Source organism: Vicugna pacos, chromosome 19, assembly GCF_048564905.1.
Source record: "Vicugna pacos chromosome 19, VicPac4, whole genome shotgun sequence".
NCBI lineage: Eukaryota > Metazoa > Chordata > Mammalia > Artiodactyla > Camelidae > Vicugna > Vicugna pacos.
The window spans coordinates 33,682,143-33,709,683 of record NC_133005.1 but is presented as its reverse complement, the minus strand read 5'-3'; the positions used below and the strand labels follow the sequence as shown (position 1 = coordinate 33,709,683).

At 51.9% G+C, this 27,541-nt stretch overlaps 2 protein-coding genes across 2 annotated transcripts; one reads left to right on the top strand and one right to left on the bottom strand.

The window, feature by feature from the left end:
* The first annotated feature begins 641 nt into the window (after positions 1-641).
* Positions 642-20,956, top strand: SDC4 (syndecan 4). Its single transcript, XM_072944289.1, has 5 exons — positions 642-772; positions 12,802-12,940; positions 14,074-14,120; positions 15,132-15,330; positions 18,869-20,956. The coding sequence occupies exons 1-5, from the start codon at positions 704-706 to the stop codon at positions 19,018-19,020; spliced, it is 606 nt and encodes a 201-aa protein (XP_072800390.1). The 5' UTR covers positions 642-703; the 3' UTR covers positions 19,021-20,956.
* A 5,820-nt stretch (positions 20,957-26,776) lies between these two features.
* On the bottom strand, positions 26,777-27,493 carry RBPJL (recombination signal binding protein for immunoglobulin kappa J region like). Its single transcript, XM_006202501.4, has 2 exons — positions 27,314-27,493; positions 26,777-27,193 (listed from the first exon to the last, which is right to left on the bottom strand). Exons 1-2 carry the CDS (start codon positions 27,319-27,321, stop codon positions 26,920-26,922), a joined length of 282 nt encoding a protein of 93 aa, XP_006202563.2. The 5' UTR covers positions 27,322-27,493; the 3' UTR covers positions 26,777-26,919.
* Between the last annotated feature and the right edge of the window lie 48 nt (positions 27,494-27,541).

Genomic DNA, 27,541 nt, shown 5'->3' with positions numbered 1-27,541 from the left:
AAGAATGGTTTTACATTTAAAAATGGTTCAAAAAGAAAAAAGCCAACGAAGAATGACATCTTGTGACACGTGAAAATTATATGAAATTCAAATGCCAGGGTCCATAATAGTGTTTTATTAGGACATAGCTACTCTCTTTGAAGTATTTAAGGCTGCCTGAGCTACAACGTTAGAGTTTGAGTAATTGCGACAGAGACTGTCTGGCCCGCAAAGCCTAAAATGTTTAACTCTTTACAGAAAATGATGGCTGACCCTGCCTTAAAACAACTCGAGTTCACTTCCCATTTGGAAAGTCTTCTGTCCTTCAGAGGGGAGCATACGGGGTTGGAAGGGCGCTGGTCTAAACCCTGGACAAGTCCTTCTTGTCTGTGAGCCTCAGTTTCCCCAACTGTAAAATGGGGTTAGGCACTGTGATCTCGAGTCACCTGCCTAGCAGAGGATCGGAGATCCGGGCTCCCGGAGGCCAGGGATTCGGGTGGACAGAGCGGCCCGCGCGCATCGGGCGGGTCTCTCAGGTTTCCAGCCGGGCAGGCAGGCGGGCGCAGCGCCCCGGAGGCCCGGCATTCGCGGGGGAATTCCGGGCGGGTACGGGCGGCGGGGGCGAGCGGGGGCGGGCCCGGGGCGGGGCCGATCACCGCCTATAAGAAAGGCCGCGCGCCTGGCCCGGCCACCCGCCTGCGCGCCCTCTCCGGACAGCCGCACGATGGCCCCCGCCCGCCTGCTCGCGCTGCTGCTGCTCCTCGTGGGCGGCCCCGCCGCCGCCGCGGAGTCGGTAGGTGCTTGGAGATCCCCGTGGGGGCGGACCGGTGCCTCCTTTGTTCCTGGAATCCTGCGATGAGGGGCAGTTGGGGGTACTGCGCCGCCCCAACTAGATGCCGAGGCCAGAGAAACTTTGTTGGAAACTTGGTTTCGGGGTCCCACGGAGGCTCCGGGAGTGGGACTTCGGGTGGCTCCTCCGCGCGTCGTGCGCCCCCAGCCTGTTGCGCTTCCCGCCTCCCCCTGGCCTCAGTCCCCCTGCGGGCTCCAGGCTGGGACGTGACTAAGCCAGTGTCACCTCTTCTTCTCTCACCCTCTCGCCCCTTCGCTGGTGATCCTGGGGCAGGCCCGGAGCCCTGACCCCCCTTCTAGCCCTCCAGAATCCGAGATGGCCTGGGGATGAAGGGGGCTGCGTGTTCTCGGAAGGGGGAGGGGTTTAAGGTTCTGCGGGGCCTTGTTTCACATACGGGGGAGAGGACTGAGCCCTGACCTCAGTTCTGGCCGCAGCCGTGCCACTGGCCTGTGGCTCCGGGGAAGACCTTGCCCCTTCTGAGTCTCGGTTTCCTCATCAGCACAAAGCGGATGGGGGACTGGGGCAGGAGGTGACCAGTGCTTCTTTAGGGCCCCTACAAAGTTGAGATTGATCTTTCAAGGGCAGACGGGAGGGATGGTTTAGACTCAGCACTTTACCAAGAGTTGAGCCTCTGCTTTTCACCAGGAGAGCGTTGATTTCCACTGCTCTGTATTCGGGAAATCCGAAGCACCTACTTTAATAGGGATGAATGAGGGCCAGGGGAAGAGAAGGTCTCAGTGAACCCTGAGAAGCCTCTCCTTTGCACCAGCTCTGGTTTGTGCTGTAGTTTATAAAGCCCTGGGCCCACCTGAAGCTCCATTCATCCCAGGGGAGGAGGAGGCAATTTTATCTGGGAAGCTGGGGTGGCAGAATTGCAAAGAAAGGCAGCCTGCCCCCACCCCACCCCAAGAGCCTGGATTTTGTGCCCCCTTGGTGGCCTTAAACCTCAGATTGGTAGGAAACAAGTCCAGTGGAGTTTAATCATTAATGTCAGTTCTTTACGGGGCTCCTATTTCTCTGGGATTACTTAGAGGAAGTGGTTTCTGCCTGGCAGACTTCAGTTGAGGTAGGAGTGAGACCCTGGGCTGTACCACCCTCCACACACACACAGTTGCAGCCCTGCAGTGGTGATGGCCGTCTTTTAGTGCTTAGCACTGTTCTAATAGCTTTCTAATAGCTGTTCTAATGGCTCTATCAACTAGCTTAGCTCAACCCTCTGTTTACTGTTTTTAAACTGGTCCTGAGGCTAGAGAGGTTAACTAACCTGCCCAAGGTCACACAGCAGATAAGGGGCTGAGTCAGATGCAAATTTCAGCAGGCCAGCCTCCAAGTCCCTTTTTTTTTATCTTTCTTCTGCACGTATCTTAACTTGTAGTCTGATGCTACTCTGAGCGACTGCTGTCTTGTCCCATCTTCAGGTCCCCTCAAGCTAGTTTAGAATCTAAAGATTTAGGGCTGGAATTGGAATCAAGGAATTCGGAGGTAGAAGGAGACTGAGGCCCAGAGTGAGGTGATGACTTGCCCAAACTAATAAGGGCAACCTTGCCAAAAGGTTAGTGGCTGAGCCAGGACTTGAACTCAAGCCTGCTGCTTACTGCTCCCTGTGCCGTGCTCTAAACTCGGCCCTGAAGAATGCGTCGGATTCAAACTGTTGTGGAGGCATCCGAAGGAATGGCATGGCGTGTCCTGTCAGCCTGGGCAGTGTGGGGAAAAGGGGAAAGACCCTGGAGGTTGTGATGTCGCTGCATGGACAGTCACATGCCAGTCTTGGCTCGGGGCTGCAGATCCTGCAGGTGCTTCAGGGGAAGCAGCAGGCAGCTGTGCCCTGGAGGTGACCAGGAGGATGTGGTTTGGGGGAGGACATGTGGGGACTCATCAGCTGGGGGAGAAGTCAGCCCTGGGCAGCTGCTTCCTCAGAGAGGTGTCCTTCTCTCTCATCCTGACCTCAGCGCTCCCCTTCCTGGCTAATGTTACAGACCTTCCACCTCTAACTGGGCCACAGGGCTTCCCCTTTTGTCCCCCCACCCCCACCCCTTTCCTCCCAAGGTTGTGGCCGGAAAAATCAGACCTAGTCACAATTGGATTCGATCATGGAGGTGATCCGGTCTGCCTTTTTCTTTTTGCAGGTGGAGAAAACTGAGACTCAGGGAGGGTTTTGCTAATAGCAGTTGTCATTTACTGAGTGCTTTCCATATACCAGGTCTGGTGCATTTTAATCTCACAAAAAGCCTAGCATATGGGAATTATACTATGCCCACTTTACAGATGAGGGAACTGAGGTAAAACGGTACCATCTTGGGGTAGCAGAGAGTTCCCAGGCCATCAGAATCTCTGTCCTGTAGGCCTCCTCCAATAGTGCTATTGGGGCCCCTCCCCAAATTTTAGGTTTGAGCCAAAGGCCTGCCCTCCCCTTGGGTGGTACGCCCCTGCTCTCTTGGTGCCACAGGTTTTGGGAAGGGAACCCAGGCTGAGCCAGCCCTTTCTCTGTCTGGCGGGGCTTGCCATCTTAAAAGCAGTTCTTCCTGTCCAGCTGGAAACATTCCCCCTGATCTGCCTTCCTGCCACTCTCTCCCTGGCCAATTAAAGGCAGCCTTGTTTGGGGAGCCCCCCCCCCAAGAGGTGTTGCTGCCCAGGGGCACAGACATGGCACCAGGCCCAGTCAGTTCCGGGGAGATATCCCCCACCCAGCTGGTGCTACGAGATGTTTCTGGTCTTCTGGAGAATTTTCTCCTTGATTGCACAGAAGTAGGGGTGGGGGCGGAAGCTTAGGGGGTCTAGGACCCTTGAGCATCCAACAAGAGCTCTTTGGAATTCTTAGAAGCCCAGAGAACTACCAAAGGAAAATATTTGGGCCACACTTGGGAGGGCTCTGTAAGACTGGGTCCCTTTCTCTCTCTGGGTTGACAGCCCCAGTCTGTGAAAAGGAGTTTGAATTGAATAGAGAGCCCTTTCCAGTTCAGATATTCTATTAATAATTAAGTACCTACTCTTTGAAAGGGCTATGGAAACCATAAAGACATCTAAAGCATTCCCTTTCTGGAAGAAAGTAGAAGGCATTAACACACCCCATCAAATTCAGAGCCTTCCTCCCCCACGGCCCTCCCACCCCCACACACCAGGGCAGGAACTCCGCTCTGTTCATTCTTAGTAAAATATCTGTCCCTGTAGTTAGTTCTCAGGAAATATTTGCATGAATGAACAAATAAATGTGTGAGTATAGCTTCATTCTAAAAGGTGCACTGAGATTATTTAGCACTAATACGAATGCCTCCCAGTGATACGGTGAGGGATGTATTATTATATCCATCTTTACAGGAAAAGGATGGCCAGAGGGATGGAGGGGCTTGCCAGGGTCAGACCCAGGTCTCTCGGATAGCATGAGGTGTCTGTTTTGAGTGTCCTTGGAGCATGTTCCAAATGAGGAAATTGGCTGGGTTTGAAGGTAGATGCCTTGGGTCCTCCTTCTGAATTGCTGGGTGACCTGAAGAAAACATGCCCTCTAGGGCTCAGTGTCCCCAAGTCTATAATGAGGAGGTTGGACCAAAGCCCTCTCAAGAGTCCTTTCTGCGGGGGGGGGGAGCTTTCTAGGCCTCCTTGGTACACAAGAAGGGGCTCTGGGGGAGGTGGGTGGTAGAGACATTCAGCTCCTGCCATCCTGGGCTCTTGGAAACAGAGGGCTCTTCCAAGGACTTGGAGTGCTTGAGCCGGCATGAATGAGGGGCTGGGAGTGCCAGGCTGGGCTTCCCGCCCCAGGTCCCTTTTGGGAGGAGTTGGCTCCTTGTGGTCCTCAGCCTCCTGGACTGGTGGACGTGATTTCCAAGAGATTGCTTAAACTTGGGAGAAGGGGCTGGACAGGGCTCAGTGAGTCACTGGAGGAGAGTGATAGCTGGCCTTCCTGAGTCACCCGTTTCCTTCCAGCCTGTTGGCTAATAGGATGGCTCTGCGGTGGGGATATCGGAATGGGGTCCAGAGTTTTACCTTGACCTTTGCGGGCCTATTAAGGATGGTCAGCCTCTCAGTGTCCAGGGTCCCAAAGGGACAGACAGGAAATACTAATCCTAGCTCCGAAACCTTCACAGTGCCTTGCCTGTGTGTGGACTTTGACGGGGTAGAGTTCAGCCAGTTCTCAAAATTGATCTCTGCAAGCAGGTAGTGGGTTTTGTTTGTTTGTTTGTTTTTTAAATCCCTTAAAACAAAAGTGAGGTTGCAGTTGGTCTGAGTTCCTAGAGCAAAGCTGGTAACGGTCCAGATTTGATTTGACCCCAGGATTCTGATTTTTCTGGTGCCCTCCCTTGTTTCTCGGGGCTGGCTGGAGGGCGTTGGAACACTGGTTTGGAGTTCGGCAGACCTGACTCCAGAGTTGTGAAGTCTTGCTCTTACTAGCTCCATGGCTTTGGACAGACCACTGAAGCGCTCTGAGCCTCAGCTTTCTGGTCCGTAAGCAGATCTGGACTATAAGGAGGCTTCCAGAAGATGCAAGCGAAGCTTTTCAGATCCCGCCTGGTAGGCAGGAGGCCTTCTTAGTGACGGCTTTGCCCAGGCTGCCTTGATGCCAGATGGTCCTTTACTTTTGAGGATCCCGCCCCCAAAGCCCCTGGAAAGCTCTCTCCCCTCCCCACAACAGATGCAAGGTGGGAAGGGAGGAGTCTCGGGTGGGGCTGACTGAGCCCAAAGCTCCTATTTGTTTGTCTTAGAAGTGGGCCGTTTGCTAGTCTGCTAATTATCGGATGGGTTTATATTTAAACAGGAACCAGTTCCCAGCAGCCCCACCCCTCCTGTGAGGATCTGTGGGAACCCCCTGCTGAATAGTTTTCTGCCTGGAGGGAGAGGGGGTAGCAGGACTGGACCACCAGGATGCTGCCCAGGCCTGCGGGTCAGCCTCCTTGTTGGAGGAGCAGTATCTATAGTTCTATAGGAGGAGGACCAGAGTTTCTAGTCCGGGTCCTGGCTGAAGAAATTGCAAAAAGCGTTGTGGGCTCTGGGGGAGGGGGTGCGATGGTGGACGGAAAAGGTACAGTGTTATGAAAAGCCAGTTTCCTTAAGTTTTCATCGAGGGATGTGTGTGTCAATAGTTAAGGGCCTGATTTAACCCTCAGAGTGCAAGAAACCTGCCTTCTTGGGCTGATTTGTTATTAATTCACTGGTGACCTCTGGGCACAGTCCCACACTCCCTGTCCACTGGAGGCTGGGTGACTGGAAAGTCAGTACATTTCACAGTCAGAGAAACCTGAGTTCCCGCCCCAGCTCTGTACTTAGCCAGGGACACGCAGTTAGTTAATAAGTCACCTGGCCAGTGTGAGCCCCAGTGTCCTCCATAAAACACTTGTGTCACTCCAGGGTCATAATGGGTGTTTGGCAAATTTGTAAAGTTCTGGCTTAAGTTTAGTTTATTATTAGTGGCTAGACAAGGGTTCTTAACCTGGCCAGAAGTTGGCTTGGGAGGTGGTGTCTGTGTGCACATTGAAAATATAAACCACTGGTTATGGTTCTTGGGGTCCAGAACTTTCTAGCCCTCCAGGAGTCTCCCAAAGATCACTCTGATCTTAACAGTTCTTTCCAGCTTCAGTATTCTATGGTCCCTCCTACCCACTCTTGTGACTTACCACCCCCATCCCCCAGGCTGGGCCCTCCTACTCAGCCCCCTCCCCCCCTTTACCCTGCATCTCCCCCTCCCCCAGCAGTTCGGCTGCCCCAGTTTTCCCTGGCACAGTAGCAGAGGCTGCTAGTCAGGTGACACCTGGGGTAATGGAAAGGGGAGGCAGGGCGAGGCTGGTATGTGTGGAAACAGTGACTTGGTGGGGCCCAGCCGGTCGCGGCCAGGCCTGCAGGGACTGGCTGTACTACTGGAACCTCGGGGCATGGGGGCAGGGGTGACCAAGGGCTGGGACACTCTTGCCCTGGGGAAGCCCGGCCAGGAGACATCTGTGGGACAGAATGACCTGGTCTGGAGCAGTGGCTTCCCCAAGTGGCGGGGGAGGCTGGGAAGGGGCGGGAAGCCAGGACCCAGGGCTGATCTAATCAGCCAAGACAAGACTCTATCAACTCTGCCCCGGAGAACACGGGAGGCTTGTTTAGCTCCAGCCCGGGATCCAGCAGGGACCTCGGATCTGCTGCCTAGATTACAAGCCCCAATTTCAATGCACCTCTGTCTCTGCGGCCCTGAGGGAGCCAGCCCCTTCCCGGCTGTCTCCACCGGTAATCGGAGCAGTGCCCGTCTTGGTTACCAGGCCTCAAGACAGAGGGCGGCTTGTCTCTTTGAGAAGTGTCTTTTATAGATGGGGAAACAGAGGCCCAGGGAGGGGAACTCCCATGATCACCAGCGGAGTTAGTGACAAGGGTGCCGCATCAGCTCCTGGCAGGGGCTAGCCAGAGGTTCCAGAAGCTACCCCCTGCCCATCCCCCTCCTGCCTCTATTCCTAGCTGGCACCCTTAGATCCTGGAGCCCTTGCTGTGGGAATGGGCCGCCCCGAGGGCTGCGGGGGCTACCGGGGTTGGTGAAAAGCTGGCTGCTGGCAGTGCCAGGCCTGGCTTCGCTCCTGACTGATTGTGTTCAGAGTAACCCGACCTTGGAGTGGGCTGGGCCGACATTCGAACCCCCACCCCCACCCTCACCCTCACCCTCAGACCTGGCTTAACCCTTCCGGTACCAGCGCACCAGTTCATGGATTGGTGTGTGGTCCCTTTTGGCCTTTCAGATATGTTTTTCATCCCCGAAGCAGATCAGGAAATAAATACTCTGAGGATAGAGATGCCCAAGTAGAATTTCAGGTGTCTCTGATCACTGCTGTTTGCTCCTTTTTGGCAAAATACGATTGGTCTTTCCTTGCCTCTGTCTGCTTAGGACAGGTACTCCAAGCTGTGTGACCTTGTGTATGTAGGTATCTACCCATCTCTGGGCCTTTTTATCTTCCACATTCTTAAGGGGCTTGATTGGTTGTTGAAAAGTCTCTGGTCTCAGAAGCAAAATAAATACCCATATAAGGGGATGTATGTCCCTTCATAGTTTGCAAAGCACCTCTCTATCCACCAGCCACCTTCTTTCTAGCAGTGCAACTGCTTCTACAACTTTTCCCAGATCTCTCTGACCCTTTGAGCACTAATCCCCTTAGCCAGCAGGAAGGTAGATGAGGATTAATAATAGCCACTACTCATTGAGCACCTGCTGCATACCAGGCCAGTGCTGCGTCCCTTGCTCATGCATTTCACTAAATCCTCACCATCCTGCAAGGTTCTACTAGTCCTGGCTACAAAAAGTGGAAACTGAGTTTCGAGATGTGAAATAAATGCCCAGGCTAGTATAGTTAGGGAGTGGCAGGGCTGCAGTTTGCTGGTAGAGCTGCCTTTACAGATATCCATTCTGCTGGAGGATCCTTGGTTTCTGCCAAGGGGTAGAGTCCTGATTGTGGCACACAGTTTTTGCTCGTTCAGGGGAATATCTGACCCTTCAGGGTCAGAATCAGGGTAGATTGGGGAAGAGAGTGACTGTATCAGTGGCCCCATCCGGGGATCTCCGCCCGGGATCACTCTGGTGGGTTCAGCAGTTGGACCCAGAGTATTCAGCATCCTCACTTCTCCCCAGATTTGGCTTGCCCAATTGCCCTTCTCCTTTCACCTTCTGAAAGAAGGGTCAAGTGTGTCCCTGACCCCTGGGGGTAGCTTCTTCCTCTGGGGAAGAGCCAGTGGGGGGAAGACTCTCCTCTCTTTTCCTCACACCAGTTCACAGTAAAGCAAGCCCTGACCCTGAACTTCTCCCTGGTGCTCCAGCCACGTTTCTGTTTCTTTTGTTTAAGCAATCTCACTTTTACCTTTGTTTACTCCCTGGCCAGGGGAAGGGGAGCCCTGGCGCCCTGGCCTGGCAGTGTGTGTTTTGGGCTGTGGCGTTGGGCTGGAGAGGTAAAGCGTGGGTGGCAGTGAAGAGTCTGGTGTGGCTGAAACATGGTCTTGAGAAAGATCTGGGTTGAAATCCAGCTCTGTTGCTTTCTAGCTGTGTGACTTCACATGAATGACTCAACCGAAGCTCATTTTCCGGCAAAGTGGGGAGAGCACCTTACAAGGCTGTTGTGTCAATAGCATGAGCTCATCCCGTAAAGAAGCCAGCTTGAGGCCCGGCACGTAGTGGATACTCTTGCTGGTCGCTTCTCACCCCCACCCCGTGCTCTTCCTGGGTGGCTGAAGCTGTCGGGCTTTGCGATAGGGTTGGTGACTTTCCTATTCATGCCTTTTGCCTAAGGACTGGATGGCGGGTATATCTGGAGTGACAGCTGCTGCCTGTGGATTTGCTGAGACCCTTCAGGGCAGCCAAAACCCTAGAAATGGGGAGGGAAGACGAGTCCAGCCCAGGAGCCAGGAGACCTAGGTTCTAAGTCCAGTTCTGCTTGGGTGACCTTGGCAAACTACCTTATCTTTTAATGTGTTTGCTGGGTAATAAAATGAGGCGATTGGGCTCTGGCCTCAGATACCTTTGTTTGTAGGCGTTAGTCCCTATAGCACAGGATAGCGCCTACCCCTCTTCTTTTCTAGGGAGAGTCTGGGACTCATCCAGCATCTGTAAACCTCCAGGCACCAAATCCAGGTGTCCACCAGGGTCTGGGAGACCCAGGCCCACTGCTTTATTCAGCTGGTGATTTCTGTTGTGTGTCTGTGAGAAGGACAAAGATACAGGGAGACCTGAGGGCCCAGAGAAGGATGCCTGTGTGTTCACACACATGTGAACACACGCTCCCTGGGCAGGGATGGGGTGAGCCAGGAGCAGGGGAGGGTCTCTCTCTGGTCAGGGGTGGGCCTGGCTGCTGGGTGGTCTGGTTCTTCAAAGCCATCGCAGACTGGATGGGCCTTGCCTGAAAAGAGGGTGCTGTTGGCAACACCCCCTCCTCAACATATACACAAAGGGGTGATTGCCCACAATCCCAAGGAGCATGGTTCCATCTTGCTGGCCTAGTCTTAGGGCTCCTGCCCACTTGGGAGTTTCCCTCTTGTAAGGGATCTTGGCCAGAGAGGGGCAGAGAGGGCACTTCTGGAGTTGGAGAAGAATTTGATTTCCTGTGTCCTCCATCAGTATGAAGCACAGGGCTCTTCCCACACCTCTTAACTTGCTTTAGGAGGGCACCTGGGCTCTTCTGATGCAGCCTTTAGGGACCCCTTCCTTTTAGAGCCAGGATAGATATCTGACGGGTTCTAGTCCTGGCCACGCTGCTGACCCCTGGTGTGACCTTAGAGAAGTCACTTACCTTTCTCCAGGAACCTGGTATCAAAACGAAGGGTTAGGGACCACCAAGAGGGCTGAACAGGGGATTAGTTTGGGTTTCAGCCTCGGTTTTGCTGCTGACTTGGCAGCAAGACGGTCATACCACGTTCCCTGTTAATCTTTGTGTAAAACAGAGGTAGCTGCCACCAACCAATCAGTGCGCTAATGCCGGGGGTTGTTTTGAAACACTCCTTAGCACTTTCACACACTAACAGAAGGCAGGCTTCATAAATAACAAGCCTCAGCTCCTGGGGATGAGGAGGTAGGGGAGGGTCTCAGCCTGAAACAGCCCAGGGTTGGGACCCCAGCCCCCATCTTGAGGACTTTGAACTCTGCGGTGGCCAGTCTGGTCTCCGGGCTAGGTAAACAAGTGGCCAAAGTACCTTCTTTCCCTCCTGGGCTGAATATGACCTCCACTTAACAGGGCTCCCTCCTAGCCAAGGTAGGCGGGCACTCGCTGTATACGTGTGTTCATGCATGTGTTTAGGTCTATGTGGCTAAAGGCTCAGGTGACTCATGCCTGGGTTCTGGTCCAGTGTGGCCACTTTCTGCCTGTGTGATCTTGGGCAAGTGACTTTAATTTTCTGAGCACCCGCCCCTACCCCCCTAAAACACTTCTGCAAATAAGAGCTATTAAGAGGACCTACTTGATGCCAAGTGCTTAGTTTGGTAAGCCACTGAGGTCCTGCTATTTCCGATTCTGGGCCCCAGGGGAATTTGCAGCAGGAGATGGGGGTAGGGGCACAGGAACTCTGCCCTAGGTACAGGCAGCTTGCGCAACCACAGAGGAGTCTTCCTCCAGAGCTGCCAAACTAAAGCCGCAAGCACGGGGCTGTGCGGGGGCTGGAATTCCAGCGCAAGCAGCTCAACAGCTCCTGATTCCCGAGTCATGAAGTCATCCCTAGCCAGGGCTTAACCCCTTCTGGCTCCCCACCCCCATGTGTACCGAGCATTCAGCAGAGATTCTTCCCTTGGCGGTGGGAGGAGGGGGGTGCCTGCCCACTGCCTTCCTCCCAGCGTGACCCTGCTCTGCTCCCTTCCGGGAATCCAGCTGCCCTGGAAGGGGGCGGAAGAGGAGGTGATAGTCAGGTTCCTCCCACCTCTCCCCGGAAGCCAGTAGAGAGAGTCCAGGAGGAATCTGGGCCCCTCCTACAGTTGCTAACCCTGTCTTAGGAACGGATATTCCTTCTCAGGCTCCCCTTCGTGTTCCTGGCAGTCTCCGCAGGGTGAAGGACAGCCTGGGGGGGCTCTGGCCTCTTTCCACTCTGAGCTGTGCAGCTAAGTCGCTGTGTGACATTGGGCAAGTCACTGCCCTGCTCAGATTCTCTTGAGATTCTGTGAAACGGGAGGACAGGATCTCCCTGGCCTCTCTAGCTGGTGTCCCATGGTTCTGAGCAAACCCCCACCTCCTGCAGTTAGAGGGTTGGGGAAAGAAGATGGTCTTAGGCAGGGGTTCGTATTCAACTTAATGGAGGGCATGGTGGGTAGAGCTCAGTGGTAGAGCGCATGCTTAGCATGTACGAGGTCTTGGGTTCAGTCTGCAGTACCTCCATTAAAAAATAATAACTAACTAAATAAACAAACTTAATGAGAACCCGGACTCCTGGGAAATAGGAGGCACTTTAATATTTGAATTCATTAGTGAAAGAATAACTTTGCCTAGAGCTGCCGTTCTGTGGGTGGAGGAAGGCAGAGCCCAGAAGCTAAAGGAAAGGGTGGTGGGCATCTCGAGTGTTTCCTTCTCTCTTGAGGAGCTTTTTTTCCCTCTCGGCTGATCTCTAGGGGATGGGAGCAGGGTAGCTGATGTTCTGTAGGGCCTAGGGAAGGTTCTTTGCCTCCCCTGATCTTTCATACTTCCCTTTTGAAACCTTCTCAGTGAGGGTGGACTTAAGATTCTGCTGTGACCAGCTGGGGCCCTAATGGGTGGCAGCTGAGTGACACTCTTGGGTGCTGGAGCGGATGGTCCAGGAGAGGTGGGGCGGTGCTCTGCTCCGAGCTGCCGCAGATGGGCTCAGTGGGTGATGTTTGGAAGGCTTAACACACAAGACTGTGTTGATGTACTTTCTGAGTCACCAGGTCAGGGCAGCGCCCTGACCTGAGGTTGTCCTGGGGTGTGGGTGAGCCAGCCTTGCCTGTCCCAGCCCAGTCTGACTCAGCTGGGAAAGGTGTCCTGGACAGGGCCAGACCAGAGCCAGCGGCCCTCTCCCTGAGACGGGTGAATCAGCTGTGACAGCATCATAGCGCCCCGGGACAGGGGATCCTCTGGCTAACCCGTGTGCGTGGGGAGCGCTGGCTCTGAAGTCGGGCAGCTCCATGTGGAATCCTCACTCCTCCATCTGCAACTCGTGTTACCAAAAGAAAATGATTTAATGTCTTTAACACCCAGTTTCCTTGGTTGTAAAATGGAGTTAAAGACAGGCCTTTGGAGTTATTAAGAACAGGGCCTGACACATAGCAAGTGCTTAGTCAATGGTACCTAGTATATTTATATTCTGATTATTATCACCTTTATTATTTTGATTAGCCCAGAATGGGAAAGAGATTTGTGTAAGGTCACACAGCAAGTTAGGGGCCAGGAGGGGGCCAGGATCCAGGTTCCCAGCCTGATTCTCTTGCAAGTACTCCAGCTCACCTTCCTGAATGCCCATTCCACTGCCTTTCAGGATTCAGGGGGTGCTGCAGAGCTCTGGGGGGCTATTGGCTAATGTGTCTCCTGTTTTCACCCTAGATCCGAGAAACCGAAGTCATTGATCCTCAAGACCTCCTAGAAGGCCGATACTTTTCCGGAGACCTACCAGACGATGAGGATGTGGGGGGCCCTGGGCAGGACCTCGATGACTTTGAGCTGTCTGGCTCTGGAGATCTGGGTACGGAGGGCGGGGTGGGCAGGCTCCGGGCTGGAGGGAATGTGTCCTCTCCTCCTAGGATGGTGACCCCGCCTTGAGACTTGGATTTTCCTATTGTGCCCCTCCCCCTTAAAAAAAGGAAACAAAAGTAACTGGATCAGCCCATTCCTGACACCCTCTGTGCACGAGTTGTTTGTTGCTTTGAGTTCATTTAGAGTTCCTGGTTTTCTTTGCACCAGTCTGAACCTGTCCACCTTCAGATGAGGGTTTGGGGTGGGTGGGGGTGAGAAGGAGGACTGATGGAGTGTTTTTCCTCCTTTGAGAGGGAAGAGGAGCAGTTCAGAAGCCTGAGGGAAGGGCGGGGAGAGGTGTGGGTGGGAACCGAGAACAAACCCTTGCTTCAGAGGGGGTGAGAGTAAGTGAAGGGGCCCAAGCCTCTTGGGTCTGGACCAGGAGTCAGGGACTTTCCTGGTCTTCTGTGACTTCTGGCCCTGGCTGCTGGGCTAGACAGAACTGCTGGAAGCATCCATTCTACGTGCAGGGTGGTGTAACGATTTGAAGCTTGAGCTTTGGAGTCACAGAACCCTGAGTTCAAATTGCCGCTCTGTGACCTCTGAGCCTTAGTTTCTTAATCTGTAAAATGGGAGTAGAGATGACAGTACATCAGTGTCAGTGTTGTGGAGATTGGACTAAATTAAAGCCCTCAACACTTAAACCAAGCACTCGGTAAATACTTCAATATGGCAATTTCTAATATTTACTATTGCAATCTAGTGTCTTCTCAAATGAACCCCCCAGAGATCTTGTTGAAATACAGAATCTGAATTAATGGGCCCTGAAATTCTGCATTTCTGACCGGCTCCCAGGTGAGGCTGTTGGTTCTGGGATTTACTTGATGAAGCACGGGTTTGGAGCTGACAGGCCATCTGCCCAGCTATCAGCTCAGCATTCCTGTGAAAGAGTCAGGGAGGCAGGTCTTAGGAGCCCCATTTTACAGATGAGATGACTGAGGCTAGGGCAGGATGGATCACTTGCTGGACATTGAGCAGTTGGGGGCTGATTGTGAATTAGAAGCTCCCACCAGCCGTGGCTGAAGGGGTCCTTGACCTGGGGAAAACTGATCTCACATTCACACGGCTTTTCTGACCTTACAGGTGACTCAGAGAACATCAAGATCACCCCCGATGTGACCCACCCCTTGGTAAGTAGCTACACTCCTTTGCCTCTCCTGTTCTTAGCACCTGTTGAGAGGGGCGGAATGAATGAGGGTCTGACCTCACTCTGCGAGAAGGTTTTTGTCTGTGGCTCTGAACTCTTAGGATGGGCACAGCTGTGGGCCATGGTAGGCCATCCTTTCTGCAGGGATAATCACTACATGATAAAACACTTAGATGTCGTGATAAACACTTAGATGTATTTCCAGCCTCTTTTTTGGTGCATTTTTAGGTATTTGCCAATGTTAATATTGCATTACATATACATTTCTGGGTTTTTGCATTTTTCACTTAGAGTGATCATGAGTATTTCATCACCTAATTAAATGTTTTTCCTACCCATTTTTATTAATTATTTTATTTTTATTTGGTGGGGGGGAATTAGGTTTATTTATTAATTTTTTTTAGTGGAGGTACCGGGAATTGAACCCAGGACCTTGTGCATGCTAAGCATGTGCTCCATCACTGAGCTATACCCTCCTCCCCATCTACCTACCCATTTTTATAGCTTATATAATCATAGTTCACCCAGTTGCCCTTATTGATGAAAAGTGGTTTACGATTTTCTGATATTCTTAAATTACAACACTACCACAGCATCTTTGACACAAATCTCTGATTAGCTCCTTAAGAGAGTTCCAGAGGCGAAATTGCTGCCTTTGAGGGCAAGCTGTTTCTGCAGTTTTGCCAAACCGCCCTTCAGAGTATTACTCGAGAACAGCCACTGGCCAGTAGTGAGGGGGAACACCTGCTTCCCTGTGCTCTTGGTCACATAATTCATTCCCCACTCGGGATAGATCTCCTAAAAAGCTGGAGGGTAAGGATTTGGCAGCATAATTGTTAAGAGATTGAAACTGATTTCTGCTCCAGGACCCCATAGTTTTGCTGGCAAGATGCAGAACCAAATTCCCCACCTGGTTGAATGTCCCTGTCCCCTGCCCTGGGTCCCCTCCCCAAACCACGCTGAGTGTCGGTCTCTTCTCCTTCCCCCCATCCAGGTGCCTCTCGATAACCACATCCCTGAGAAGACAGGGCCTGGGAACCGGGTCCCCACCGAACCTGAGGAACTGGGGGAGAATGAGGTCATTCCTAAGAGAATGTCACCCTTTGATGGGGACGAGGATGTGTCCAACAAGGTGTCCATGTCCAGCACAGCCCAGGGCAGCAATATCTTTGAGAGGACAGAGGTTCTGGCAGGTAAGGTCCTACGCTCTCCACAAGATATTTTGAAGTGGGAGGGGGCTCAGCGGGGGACAGGGCTACCAACAAGGATGCCTCTAGCCCATTAGCCTCCTTGGTAACCCTTCCTTATAGCTAGTGGTACCCTGGGGCCTTGAAGGGCGACATTTCCCCTAAGAGGTGGCTTTGACTGTGTGTGCAGCTTGGTGGGTGGAGAGGAAGAATTGCATGTCAGAGGCTAAAATAACAGTTGTTGAGTCATTCACTGGGCTTCAGTCCTTCTTTTCTTTTTTTCCTTTTTTTGATGGTGGTGGGTAGGTAATTAGGTTTATTTATTCATTGTTAAGGGAGGTACTGGGGATTTAACCCAGGACCTCGTGTATGCTAAGCACATGCTCAGCCACTGAGCTTTGTCCTCCCCATTCTCTTATTTGCAAAGCACTTCCACAGCCTGGGTTTGGTACCCAGGGAGTTAATTATTGAAAGTTTAACTTCCCTTGAAAATTTCCCCTGAAAGTCCAGAGGCTTGTTTGGCTTGGGCTGGCTTCCCTTCCGCCTGCTCTGTCCACTGGCAGCCTCGTGACCTTGGTTGAGAAGCTTTGCAGCCTCAGTTTCCTCCTCTGTGAGTAGATACCATGAGACCTCCTGGGGTCGGTGTCATGATGCCGTGAAAAACAGAATCTGAAAATAACTTGGTAAACTGTAAGGGGCTGTTCTGATGTGTTAGTATAGGTCACAGTGGTAGTGGGACAGTGCAGTATGGTATAGTATGGTAGTAGGCACACAGGGAAACTTCAGTGTCAGATTTAAGAAACTAAGGCCTAGAGAGAGTGCATGTTTGGCCTCAGGTGAGAGCCGCAGGAGTCTTGGCTGTAATGTGCCGTTGTCGGGGAAGTGACGTCCCAGGGTAAGATTTCAAGACTGGCTCTGTCAAGCCCAGCTATGGGGCCTTTAGCCAGGGCAGTAACTGGCTCCTTCTCTTCTTCTCTGGCAGCTCTGGGGGTCTCCAAAACTGGACAGGGTTGGGGGGCTTTGTCAGAGGGAACTCCCTATCTGGCCAGATTTTAGAGGCCAAGGGCCAGTCTAGATGAACCAGCCTGGTGAGGGGGCACCCCGGGTTCAGGCTAGGTCACTCCTGTCTCCTGGGAACCAATCAGGCCAGCAGCCCCAAGGAGGCTGGAGGTACCAGGAAAAAGCCCTGTGTCCTGCCTCCATCCAGTACAGATAATCTCAGGGGAAGGATATAGCTTAAGTGGTAGAAGGCATGCTTAGCATGCATGAGGTCCTGGGTTCAATCCCTAGTACCTCCTTTAAGAATACTTAAATAAGTAAACCTAAAAAAAAAGAAAGAATAATGAAAAATCTTGCCTGCATCTTTAGGAGTACGACCCTGGTGACACTGGGTCCAGCTCAGCCCTGACACTGGCCTCCGGGTACCTGAGTCAACATTCTCTTAACTTTGTCTTCTCTACTTTCTGTGTGATGTGGGTGGGGTGAGGGATGGATGCTTTCGGGACAAGAGGGGCCCTTAGACACCTTTTAGTCTTGTAAATTTCAGACTTCGCTGGCGGAAGTCTTTTAGAGGTAAACCTCCCCCATCTTTCTTCAACCACAGAGTTTCACTTTTAGCTGGTGGATGTGGGATTAGCAGAAGGTTTTTGCTTTTACTAAGGGTTCTACTGCTTTTAAAGAAAAATTAAAAAAACCACTGATCTGGTCCAAATAACTGTTTCTTATCCACGGAGAGACTGAAGCCCAGAGAAAGCAAACCGCCCGCTTTGGGTCACCTAGCGAGGGAGACCGAGTCACCTCTTAATACTTCCAATTGAGAGTTACACAAGTGTAAGGTCCTCACGTGCAAAGTTGTGTTGTTGAGCTAGCTAAGGCGGGGCCCTGCATTCTAGTAGCTTTTAGAGAGCACCTGGGAGTCTAGCAGGTGCCTACCCTGTAATTCCTGCACCCCCTTCTTGGAGTCCCCACAGCAACTCTATCCCACACGTATGGTTACCTATACTCTTACAGATAAGGAAACTGAGGCTTAGAGACGCCTAATCACTTGTCCAAAGTCACAAAACCAGACAGTGGCACTTGAACCTACGACCACAGTCACTTCTGGGACTGTATTTGAGCCTTGACCTTGTGCAGAAATCCCAGCGCAGGCTAAGCGTCTCACAGAGAAGTCATCAGAGGGAGAGGCAATAGAAACAGGAATGGGGTTGATACCTGACAGTCCATGTCCTTTTCCTGGTATTTCCTGGGGGCACTCGGTTGCTGCTTTTTCCTGGTTTTAGCCAAGAACGAATCTTCCTTGGCTCCTCTGTCCCATTCTGTGCAGAGATTTGAAGTGTGTGCGGGGACGGAAAATTAATCTTCTTAAGCTGAGTAAGACCGAATTAGGGGACTCAATCTGCCACAGAAAGGATTCTGTGAGATATCCTGGCCCCCTCAACAAACAGGAGGGAGCCATCCAGGCTGCCTGGCGTAGCACAGAGAACACAGGCTCGCCTGAGCCTGGACGCCCACGTCTGCCTGACGCTAACCCGGTGCCCTCGGCCAGGGCTCCTGTCTCAGCCAAACTGCGAGCGTCATTTAATCAAGCATGTACTGTTGTGCCAGAACAGTTCAGGGTGTTAGGGACACAGGTATAAACCATGAAGTTTCACAATGAGTATCGAGCATATGTTATGCACTGTTTTAAGCTCTTTGAGTAGATTCATATATTTAATCCTTAGGACAAACCTATGAGAAAGATACTTTTTTTTTAATTAAAAAATTCAGGGGAGTAATTAGATTTATCTATTTACTTGTTTTTAATGGAGGTACTGGGGATTGAACCTAGGACCTCATGCATGCTAAGCACATGCTCTACCACTGAGCTCTACCCTCCTGCAAGAAAAGTACTCTTATTTCCATTTTGCAGTGAGAGAGATGAAAGGACTTCAGGTCACATAGCCTGTAAGTGGCAGAGGTGGGAATGGAACCTAGGCCTTAACCACTGAGCTATGTGTGTGTGAACATAAAACACATGTGCAATTACCTTTAAAGCAGTGGGGCGGGCACACATGACTGTGTATGGTAGCATGTGCCCGTGTGTGTATCAAGTGGGTCCCTGTCAGTGGAAGTGTAGGCCCACGCAAGTATGTGCACCCGGGGTCAAGGCAAGTGCACGCTGTACTAGGGATTGGGGGCGTCAGGGTGTCTCGGGGATTTCCACAGCCTGCAATTTTTCTTGTTCCTGACTCAGTGCTAAGCTGTCACTGGGGAGTTGGCCTGATGTTTGGGAAAGAACCTGGCTTTGGACTCAAGCAGATGTGGGTTGAAAAGGTCGGTTTTGTCACTCTAGCTCTGTGGTCTTCAGTGACTTACAGTCACCCCCTTCTCATTAACGAGGCTGTGAGAATCAAATTAAGGCTGGCATCAGCTTCGCGTGCCTGACCCCCACGGTGGTGATGGCGAGGATGCCTAGTTGTAAGAGGACCGCCGGGGTGGAGGCGGCCGGTATGTCCCGAGGTCCCACCGGCAGCTCTCAGCTCTCCGCTCTCCTCTCTCCTTCCAGCTCTGATTGTGGGCGGCGTCGTGGGCATCCTCTTTGCCGTCTTCCTGGTCCTGCTGCTGGTGTACCGCATGAAGAAGAAGGACGAGGGCAGCTACGACCTGGGCAAGAAACCCATCTACAAAAAAGCCCCCACCAACGAGTTCTACGCCTGAAGCTTCCTCAGGAGCGCCTGCTTGGACTTTGGGGGGGAGGAACGCTGAAGGATTTTGAAGCGTGGACATTAAGGGAGGGGGAGGGCAACCCAATACTGACCTATTGGCCTCTCCAGCTCAGATCTGGTCTCAGTGTCAGAAGAGACATCATCTTCTACTGTTCCTGCCTGCCTCTTGATAGTCTCTGGGCCTCCATTGTCCCAGCAGAGAAATGGGGTTAAACTTGGCCTTTCTGAAGGCAAGTCTGGGATTGGATTGTTTCTTCATCTTCCGGTTTAGAATCAAGGCCCAGCTTAGAGTCTATACTGAATAGGCAGGCCTCACCCAGAGCCTTTCTAAGCTATTGTATGAATCCTGCTGGAGGCTGGGCTCCAGATGGCCTCCCTCCTTTCTTCCCTCCCTCCCCTCCACAGCCTGCCCCTCTGCCAGGAGCCGGGAAAAGGAACCAGAACTATCTATCTGCACCTTGAGATGTGTCCGTCACAGGGCACCTGCAACCACACTGTGGGAGTCTCTTGTACACCCTTGGGCCATTCTAGGCTCTTCCAAGTGACTTTTGGAAATCAGCCTTTTTCATTCGGGGAGGTGGGGAGAAGAGCTGAAAGTTCATCGTGAAAGAGACTTGTAGAATATTCATAAGTCTATTTTTAGTAGGGTATTTTTTTTTTAAGGGTTCATTCCTTTGTACAGAGCCTCTCTACCTGGGCAAGGGTGCACAGATACCAAGGCGTTCTCTGTTCTCTTGCACATTTCCACAGTAACCTGCTAGGTTTGTATTTAATGGGTTTTTTGTTTGTTTGTTTTTATTACTCGAAAATGAGAGAAGAGTTGGAGATATAATTTTTATTAATTTTTTTTTTTTTTTTTTTACTATTTATAGCTTCAGACAGGGCCTCTCCTTCCTTCTTGCCTCTTTTTCTTTAAATCCTCTCCCCATTTTGGGGGGTTCCTTTTTATTCTTCCTACTCCCCTGCTCATGACCTTGGCCCTTTCTGAAGCTGCTTCCTCTAAGAAGCTTTTGCTGAAACATAGTTTTCTAGCAGATCCCAAAATATAAGGTAGGGGATGGTGGGATATTTGTGTCTCTTTTCATGTAATATATTATTATTCTTCCTTGGTTCTAGAAAAATAGATAAATATATTTTTTCAGGAAATAGTGTGATATGATATTCCCGTTTGAAGTCAAGCTGGATGGTTGCGTGAGTGGATTTTTGTGTGACTGAGTGGATCTTTACCTCTTTCTCATGTCCTATTCCTGGTGCCTTCCTCTCCTGATTGGGCCGGAAACCTTTCTAGCTTTTGCTTTGAGCTCAGCTGGGGTTCCTTTATTTGCTGTCTACAAATTGAAGAGAAAATTGGAGAGCTGCGCTCTCCAGTACAGTGACCCCTAGCCATGTGGGGCTATTGAAATCAATTAAAATTACACAAACTGAACCAATCATTCCTCAGTTATGCTAACTGCATTTCAAGTGCTCAGCGGCCACGTGTAGCTGGTGGCTGCTGTACCAAACATGCAGGTGGAGCCCACTGGCCTCTGTTGGACAGCATAGCCAGAAAACTAAACTGGTTTAACAAGTCACAGCCCCAGCTTTGCTGGGACAACCTTTGTCTCCTTGGACAAAGGGGGATGGGGGAGGGCTGGTCAGGCCCTGGCTCTGAAGCCTCTTATCTGTGACCCTTCCTCTCCAGAGAGGAGAGGCCTAGGGGCTTAGCCTGGGCAGGCCACGTCTCTTCCTGACCCCATTCGTTGGGGTGGGGGTTGGGGGAACCTACCCTTGCTTCCTTCACCTTTTACTACCGCAACCCAGGGTCCCAGCTGGCTGGGTCCTCCTCCTCCCCCAGTGTCCTGTTCCTCTGGCCATGTTGGGAGCGAGCACCTCACACTGTTGTCTGTTACTGATTTTTTGATAAAAGCAATAAAACCTGGTACTTTCTAGATCGCCTGCCTCTATCATTTCAAAGTTCGTAAGATGTCATCTTTCCCTTGATCTTAGTGGAGCCTGGGATAATTGCTGCCAGATGGAGATAGAGATGTCAGAAGCCAAGAAAGAGCCCGGGAAGGAGGAAGGGAAGTCAGGACATGCACACGGTGGCCTGTGGGGCATGTCGTGACCACCTCGGAGTTTTGTTTAGGCGGCACTGTGTTTCGAAAACAAACAAAAATCCTTGGATTCGTTGCCAGCTATGGAAATAAGGATGTTTCCCACAAAAATCTGGATTCGCCACTTTTCTTAAGAGGGGTGGAGTCAAGCTCTGACAGCTCTCAGGCTGCATGGCCACCACTGGGAGTTGCAGACAGGCGGGTCCCCATCAGGAGGCAAGTTCTCTGCTTTGCCACAGTCTGTCCACCTGCTTCACTCACGTCACCTGCTTGACCAATATTGCCCAAAACCATTTTGCATCCCCTGCCCAATTCTCAGAAATAATGTTACCCCAAGTTCCACTCGGAGTTAGCTCTCCAGATACATTAACCCCTGTTCAGAGTTGACCAGCAATGGGGTGACAGTAACCAGCCTTTAAGATGGCTTCTAAGGAGTCTTGCCCCCGGGGATTCCTGCCCTTCTGTAGTCCTCCCTCACAATGAAAGCTGACTGGTGTGACCAATGGGAACTAGTTGCAATGACAGTTTTGTTCATGATCCTGCCAATTCTGAGGCAGCAGAAGCACTGTCCCTATATGGGGCAATTCCTCCATTGGGCACGGGGATGCCTACAGGCCAGAGATGTCCTCCTTGCCAATAGTTTGCTATGTGGCTTCGGAGAGTGGGATAGTCAGAATTCTAAGATGGCCCCCAAGTTGTCTGCTCCGTGGTGCAGACTTCCCATATATTTCGTCCCCTTGATTGTGAATGGGACCTGTCAGTATGATGAATGGATGTCACTCCCATGGTAAGGTTACCTGAGACGGCATAGTTGAAGGGATGTTGCAGAGGTAATCAAGGTCCCACATTAGCTGGGTTTTGAATTAATTACAAGGGAGAGTATCCTGGTTGGGCCAGGCTTAATCAGTTGAAAATATGGAGACAGGGATCTGGAACCTTCCTGATAAGAGTGATGCTCTCCTGTTGGCCCTGAAGACACAAGCTGCCATGAGTTCTGCAGCTACAAGGACATGGATTTTGCCAACAACCACATGAAGTTGGCAAAGGACCCTGTGCTCAAGGGAGACTGCAGCCCTCCCTGGCTTACACCTTGATGACAATCTTGGGAGCCCCTCAGCAGAAGACCCAGCTAAACTGTGGACTCCTAACCCACGGAAACTTTGGGACAATAAACGGTGTTGTTTTAACCAGCTATGTTTGTGGTAATTAGTTATGTAACACAGAAAACCAATACAGGAGGGCCACGTACCTTTGCTGGACCATCAAATTCCTCACTGAAATGGGAGGAAGACTGCGGTACTGGATCATCTCTGAAAGTGCTTCTGGAGTAACAGTGGCAGCAAAAGCCCATAGAAATTGGTTAACTCTGGGCCAGTGTTGAAAGTGCTTTCTTTACATATATTATTTTATTCTTAACGGCATCTTATGAAACAAATACTATTTTCCCCACTTACAGAAGAAGAAGCTGAGGCCCAGAGAGGTTAGGTGACCTGAGCTTGCCAAACTCACCCAGCTAGTCCATACAGCTTGGCTGTTGTCTGAAAAGCCACCATTTGATCCGCATTCCTTCATTTAAAGGTAAGCCTTCTGAAAATACATATGAGTGTGGGGAGAAGGCAATGTATGTACATACATACAGTGTATGTATATCTGGATCTTTCTTGACTTACAATGGAGGATATGTCCAGATAAACCCACCATAAGTTGAAAACATAGTTAGCTTGAAAACGCATTTAATACGCCTAACCTCCCGACCATCATTGCATAGCCCTGCCCACCTTAAATGTCCTCAGAACACTGACGTTCGCCTACAGTCAGGCAGTCGTTAACACAAAGCCTAGTTTGTAATGAAGTGCTGAACATCTCGCGTAATTTATTGATGCTGTACTGAGAGTGAGAAGCAGAGTGGCTGTCTGGGCGCAGCATGGTTGTAAGGGTATCAACTCTTCACCCTCAAGATCAGTCGTGCGGCTGGCTGCTGGCCGGGAACTGAGGCTCCCCACCGCTGCCCAGGATTGGGAGAGAAGGTCAGACGGCATATCACTGGCCCGGGAAAAATATCAAAATTCAAAATTCCAAGTACGGTTTCCACTGAACGCACATCGCTTTCGCACCAGCGTGAAGTGGGAAAATCGTAAGTTGAACTATGGTCATTTGGGGACCATCTGTCTGTGGGTATATGGACAAAACCAGCCATGCACAGAGATTCCGACCCTGGATAAGGTGCTAGTGATGCAGGGTCAGAAGGAGGATGTTTTGAACCAGATGGGGGCTTGGCGATGAGCTTGGCAGAGTGGGCCCCACCTTAACACTCTATAACCAGAGTGAGTCCATAAAGAACTTGGTCACAAGGCTCTGCCTTCCCTCCTGAACGTCACCTGCCCCTCCTATCCAACCGGGAGGCGAGCAGCTGGCTGTAACAGGTGTTTACCACTTTACCACTGAAAGTGTTATTGTAGCTCAGCTGCCCTACCTGCCTTTGTCCCTTGTGGTCTGGAACAGAGCCAAGTCTAACTGGTAGGGGCCTTTATGGGTGTATATGGTCAGGCTGACCCTTGCAGAACTTAGTATATATGTCTTACTAGTTTCATTACACTTAAAGCCACTTCCTCTCCCCTGCCATCTTCACAGTCTGTGCCCTCAGCATCCTCCCCAGAGAGTAAGATGTCTGAGAATTTTAGCCACACTGTGGTTATAACGGGTTTCTTTTAAGTTGAGAAAACTCAACAGAAGAGTGAGAGAGAAACCCAAAAGTCAATGTTTAAACCAGAAGACCAGCTTTTCCCCAGTCCACACACACTCTACCTACACCTAGCGAGGAACTGAAAGAAGAGTGTTAAAGAGTATAATGTAGATTAAAAGAATCTCAGAGCCCCCAGACTTAGCATTAAAAGTATAGCATTCAAATCTGGCTCTGCCATCAACCTGTTCTCAGTGCTTCATGGACCTTCTCTCTCAGAGCCTGTTTCCCCATCTGTAAAATGAGGAGGAAATATGGACTAGAGCAATGATTCTCAACCCAATAGGGTTCTGATGCTGAGAGCATGAAGAAGTTAAGATTATCTTTAAGGACCCTAGCTGTTTAACTATAAATGAAAACGCCAATTCTTGGAGGAGAACAGTGCCACCTGCTGGTTTCACTTTGCACTTGCAAAATCCAAATACCTGCCAAGGCAGTGCAAGGCAATTTGCTGTTTATTGAGCGCCAACCAAGGTTCAGAGCATTGTAATGCACCTCCTAGGGCACGCAGCGACGAGCTCCTTTCCACCCCAAACTCACAGTCTAGATGGGACAACTGGCATGTACATGAAAGCCCTTTGATCCACGGTGGGCAGTACATGGTGGGGTTCTATGGGAATATGAGGTGGGAATCCTGGGGCCAGGGCTGGCTTCTTGGCCTTGTGATCTGGGGAGTCACACAAAGCCCCGTGCTTAGCGGGGCCCTGCCTTGATTTCATGCTCTGATATCGCTGTCTTGAAAGTCATAATGATTTTTTAACAAGGGGGTCATACATTTCCTTTTTGCCCTGGGCCCCACAAATTATGCAGCCAGATTTTCTTGGGGGAAATCTCAAAGAAGATTTGAAGAGCTGGGTTTGGAGAGCAGAGCAGTAGTGGAGGAAGAGGAGAGGAGGAAGGAGAGAGAGAGGGAGGGAGGGAGGGAGGGAGGAGGGGAGTTTGATGTTGGATGGATTCAGCCTGGGGGCTGGGAAGACCTCCAACCCAGCAGCTGGAAATCAGAAGACATAGACTTTCAGGTGGGTATGTAGGTGAGATGAAGGGTCCTGGGATGCCCTGAGGGGTGTGGGGAAAAAAAAAAAGAGCTGCATGGCTGGGCTTTCTGGCCAGCCTGGGTCCTTGGCTTCTGGGACTGCTGCCTTGTGGAGTGGCGGAGGAAGTTCTTGAGGGCAGGAAGGGCCCTTGAGCCCCCAACTCCTCATGTTATGAAACTCCTCTTAGCCGCTTTACAAGTGGCTTCTCGCTTCAACAGCGTCACGGGGCAGTGAGCTCAAACTCTCCTGGCGGCGGGCACTCTTGTCGGAGACATTTCCCATCAACTTGTTCCCTGCCTTCCTCAGCCAGGAGCCACTCTCAGGAGTCATGACGGGCTTTGAACAAGCTTCTCTTTTCCCAACATTGTGGGTTTTGGGCTGCTGAGGACAGAACTTAGTCAAGACTTTGAGGAGCTTAAAGAGCAAACCCCTTTTCATTCCCTTGGGAAATGTCACTTTCTTCTTTCTCAAGAAAGTGTGGGGAGGCGTGGTTCCCACTTGCTAGGGGAGGAGTTTCACAGGAAATGAACTTACTCAAGAGTACAAAGACGGGCCCAGAGGGATGAGAACTCTGAACTCACTTTTCAGACCAGGTTTCCCCATTTGGCACCCCAAGGGGCTGGTACAGGGACATGGCACCTATAATATCTGTGCCCACAGTTCCAACAGCCGGAGCCAGGACCCTCCCTGTAGAGCACGGATTCAGCTGAGGGTGGGAAGGCTGGCCAGGGATGGTTAGGATTTGGTCCCTGAGCACCATGCAAAAGCTCCTCTCTCTGCTGGGTTATCGCCCAGTCAGCCCCAAGAGTTCTGCCTGGAGTTGTCCTGGGAAAGTTTTGTTTTGCATCCTGTGGTTGCCCTGGGCCTCAGGTGCATCTTTGCTTGAGGTGGAGAGAAGCCTAGTAGGGTAAAGTCCTCAGAGGCAACAGGTGGCTTCCAGGGCAAGGACGGGGGCTCAGGGATGCTGGCTGCATCTGAATCCCTTTCCTCCTCCAGAAGAGGTCAGAAATGTAAGCTCCCTGCTCCATCACTCATGTGGTCCTTTCTCTGTGTGTCTGTGTAGAAGTACCCTGGGGAACCTCCCCTGGTGGTGAGTTGCATCATACAGATCAGGCGCTGCCTTGGACAGAGGTTGATGCTAGCACAAGAGAGTAATCTCAGACCCTCAGGACTGCATCTTACTGGGCCTTCCAGAGATTTGGCTCTGTTCAGTTAAGATGGAAAGACCTGGCCACGGCCCCAGGCACCTGCCCAGCCACCAAAGTTATGGGCAGGAAAGCAAACACCAGTGTAAGTCCTGGGCTTCACAGCAGCCACAGGAAGTCCAAGGAGGGGTTAGAACTTTGTATTCCAGGGTGGAACCCAGTACTCCAGGGCAAGCCCTTCACACTCCAGGAGGGACTCCGTGCTTTGGGTGGGATCCAGTGTTCCAGAAGGGACCTGGAGCTCCAGGTGGAACCCGGCACAGTAGGTCATACCTCATATTCCAGGCAGGACCTGGTGCTTCAGAGCAAGCAGGCCACACCTCATGAGCCGGTGCCCCACACTTGGGTGTGTGAAACTGTGTGTTTTCTCTTCCAGGGGAGACACAGCTGCCTGGAGGGTAGATGCCCTGGGCTTGGCTTTTCACTGGTGTGTGAAACTGCATGCAAGACACATGGAAGGAGAAAGAGAAAGATGGAGGGATAGGGATGTAGGAATAAGAGAGATCTACAAAGTTAGAGGGAGAGAGAGTGTGTGTGATTGATTTAGAGAATGAAACAGAGGCAAAGACAGGGAAAGCCACATTCCTAACTGGTCACAAAGGGAGCATCACTCAGGTCGTGTCTTCGTAGGCTGAAAAAGACCCGTAAGATCCGCCGGGCTGGGTTTCTAGGGCGAGTGCCTGCTGCTGCTCTGGCTGCATGCTTCACTTCCGCGGCAAAGTGGCAGGGGGCAGGGCCTAGGACCCAGAAAACCGGCCCTGGTGCTAGGCCCCGGCGCGCCCCTCAGCGGCGGCAGCCTCAGCGTCCAGGCCGCGCTGACTACGTCTGGATGAAGAGGTGGAAGTTGGTGCGCGTGAACTCGTGGTGGATGCTCTCCAGGAGCGCGTCGGCGTCCGCGGCCGGCGCGGGGGCGCCCGGGGGGCCGGGCCGCGCGCTGTACTCGGGGGTGTAGGTGAAGGAGAAGGCGCTGGGGTAGAAGAGGCCGTCGGCGCGCACGAGGCTCACGGGTATGGTGATGGGTGTGCGCAGCCAGCGCCAGTCGCTGCCGAAGGCGGCCACGTCGGGTACCACGCACACCAGGGACCGCGGGCTCCTGGGGGCGGGCATCGAGGTTAGGGCTGCAGGGACGCTGATAGCCTGCATACCCCACCCTCCCCTGCACCCGCTCTGTTCCCTGGAATCCGTGGAAGCGCCCCCCACCCCCACCCCATACCTGTACATGGTTTCGGCTTCCACGTCCCCGAACCACACCTTGAGCCCGGCGTGGAAGTTCTCACCGTGGAGCTCCAGCGTGGCCACATCGCCCCCGCCACTCAGCTGGGGGAGGGTGAGACCAGAGGGTGTGGGAGAAGTGGTGGCCGAGCACCTGCAGCCCTCCCTCACCGGCACCCCCACCCCGGGCCAGCGCAATCAGGAGCCACGCCCGCCAGCGCCCCCTAGA

Excerpts from the sequence above, each read along its gene's own strand:
- SDC4 (XM_072944289.1), top strand. The coding sequence starts at position 704 with ATGGCCCCCGCCCGCCTGCTCGCGCTGCTGCTGCTCCTCGTGGGCGGC. Across the intron at positions 773-12,801 it reads CCGCCGCCGCCGCGGAGTCG|ATCCGAGAAACCGAAGTCAT; the intron begins GTAGGTGCTTGG and ends TTTTCACCCTAG. Across the intron at positions 14,121-15,131 it reads CCGATGTGACCCACCCCTTG|GTGCCTCTCGATAACCACAT; the intron begins GTAAGTAGCTAC and ends CCCCCCATCCAG.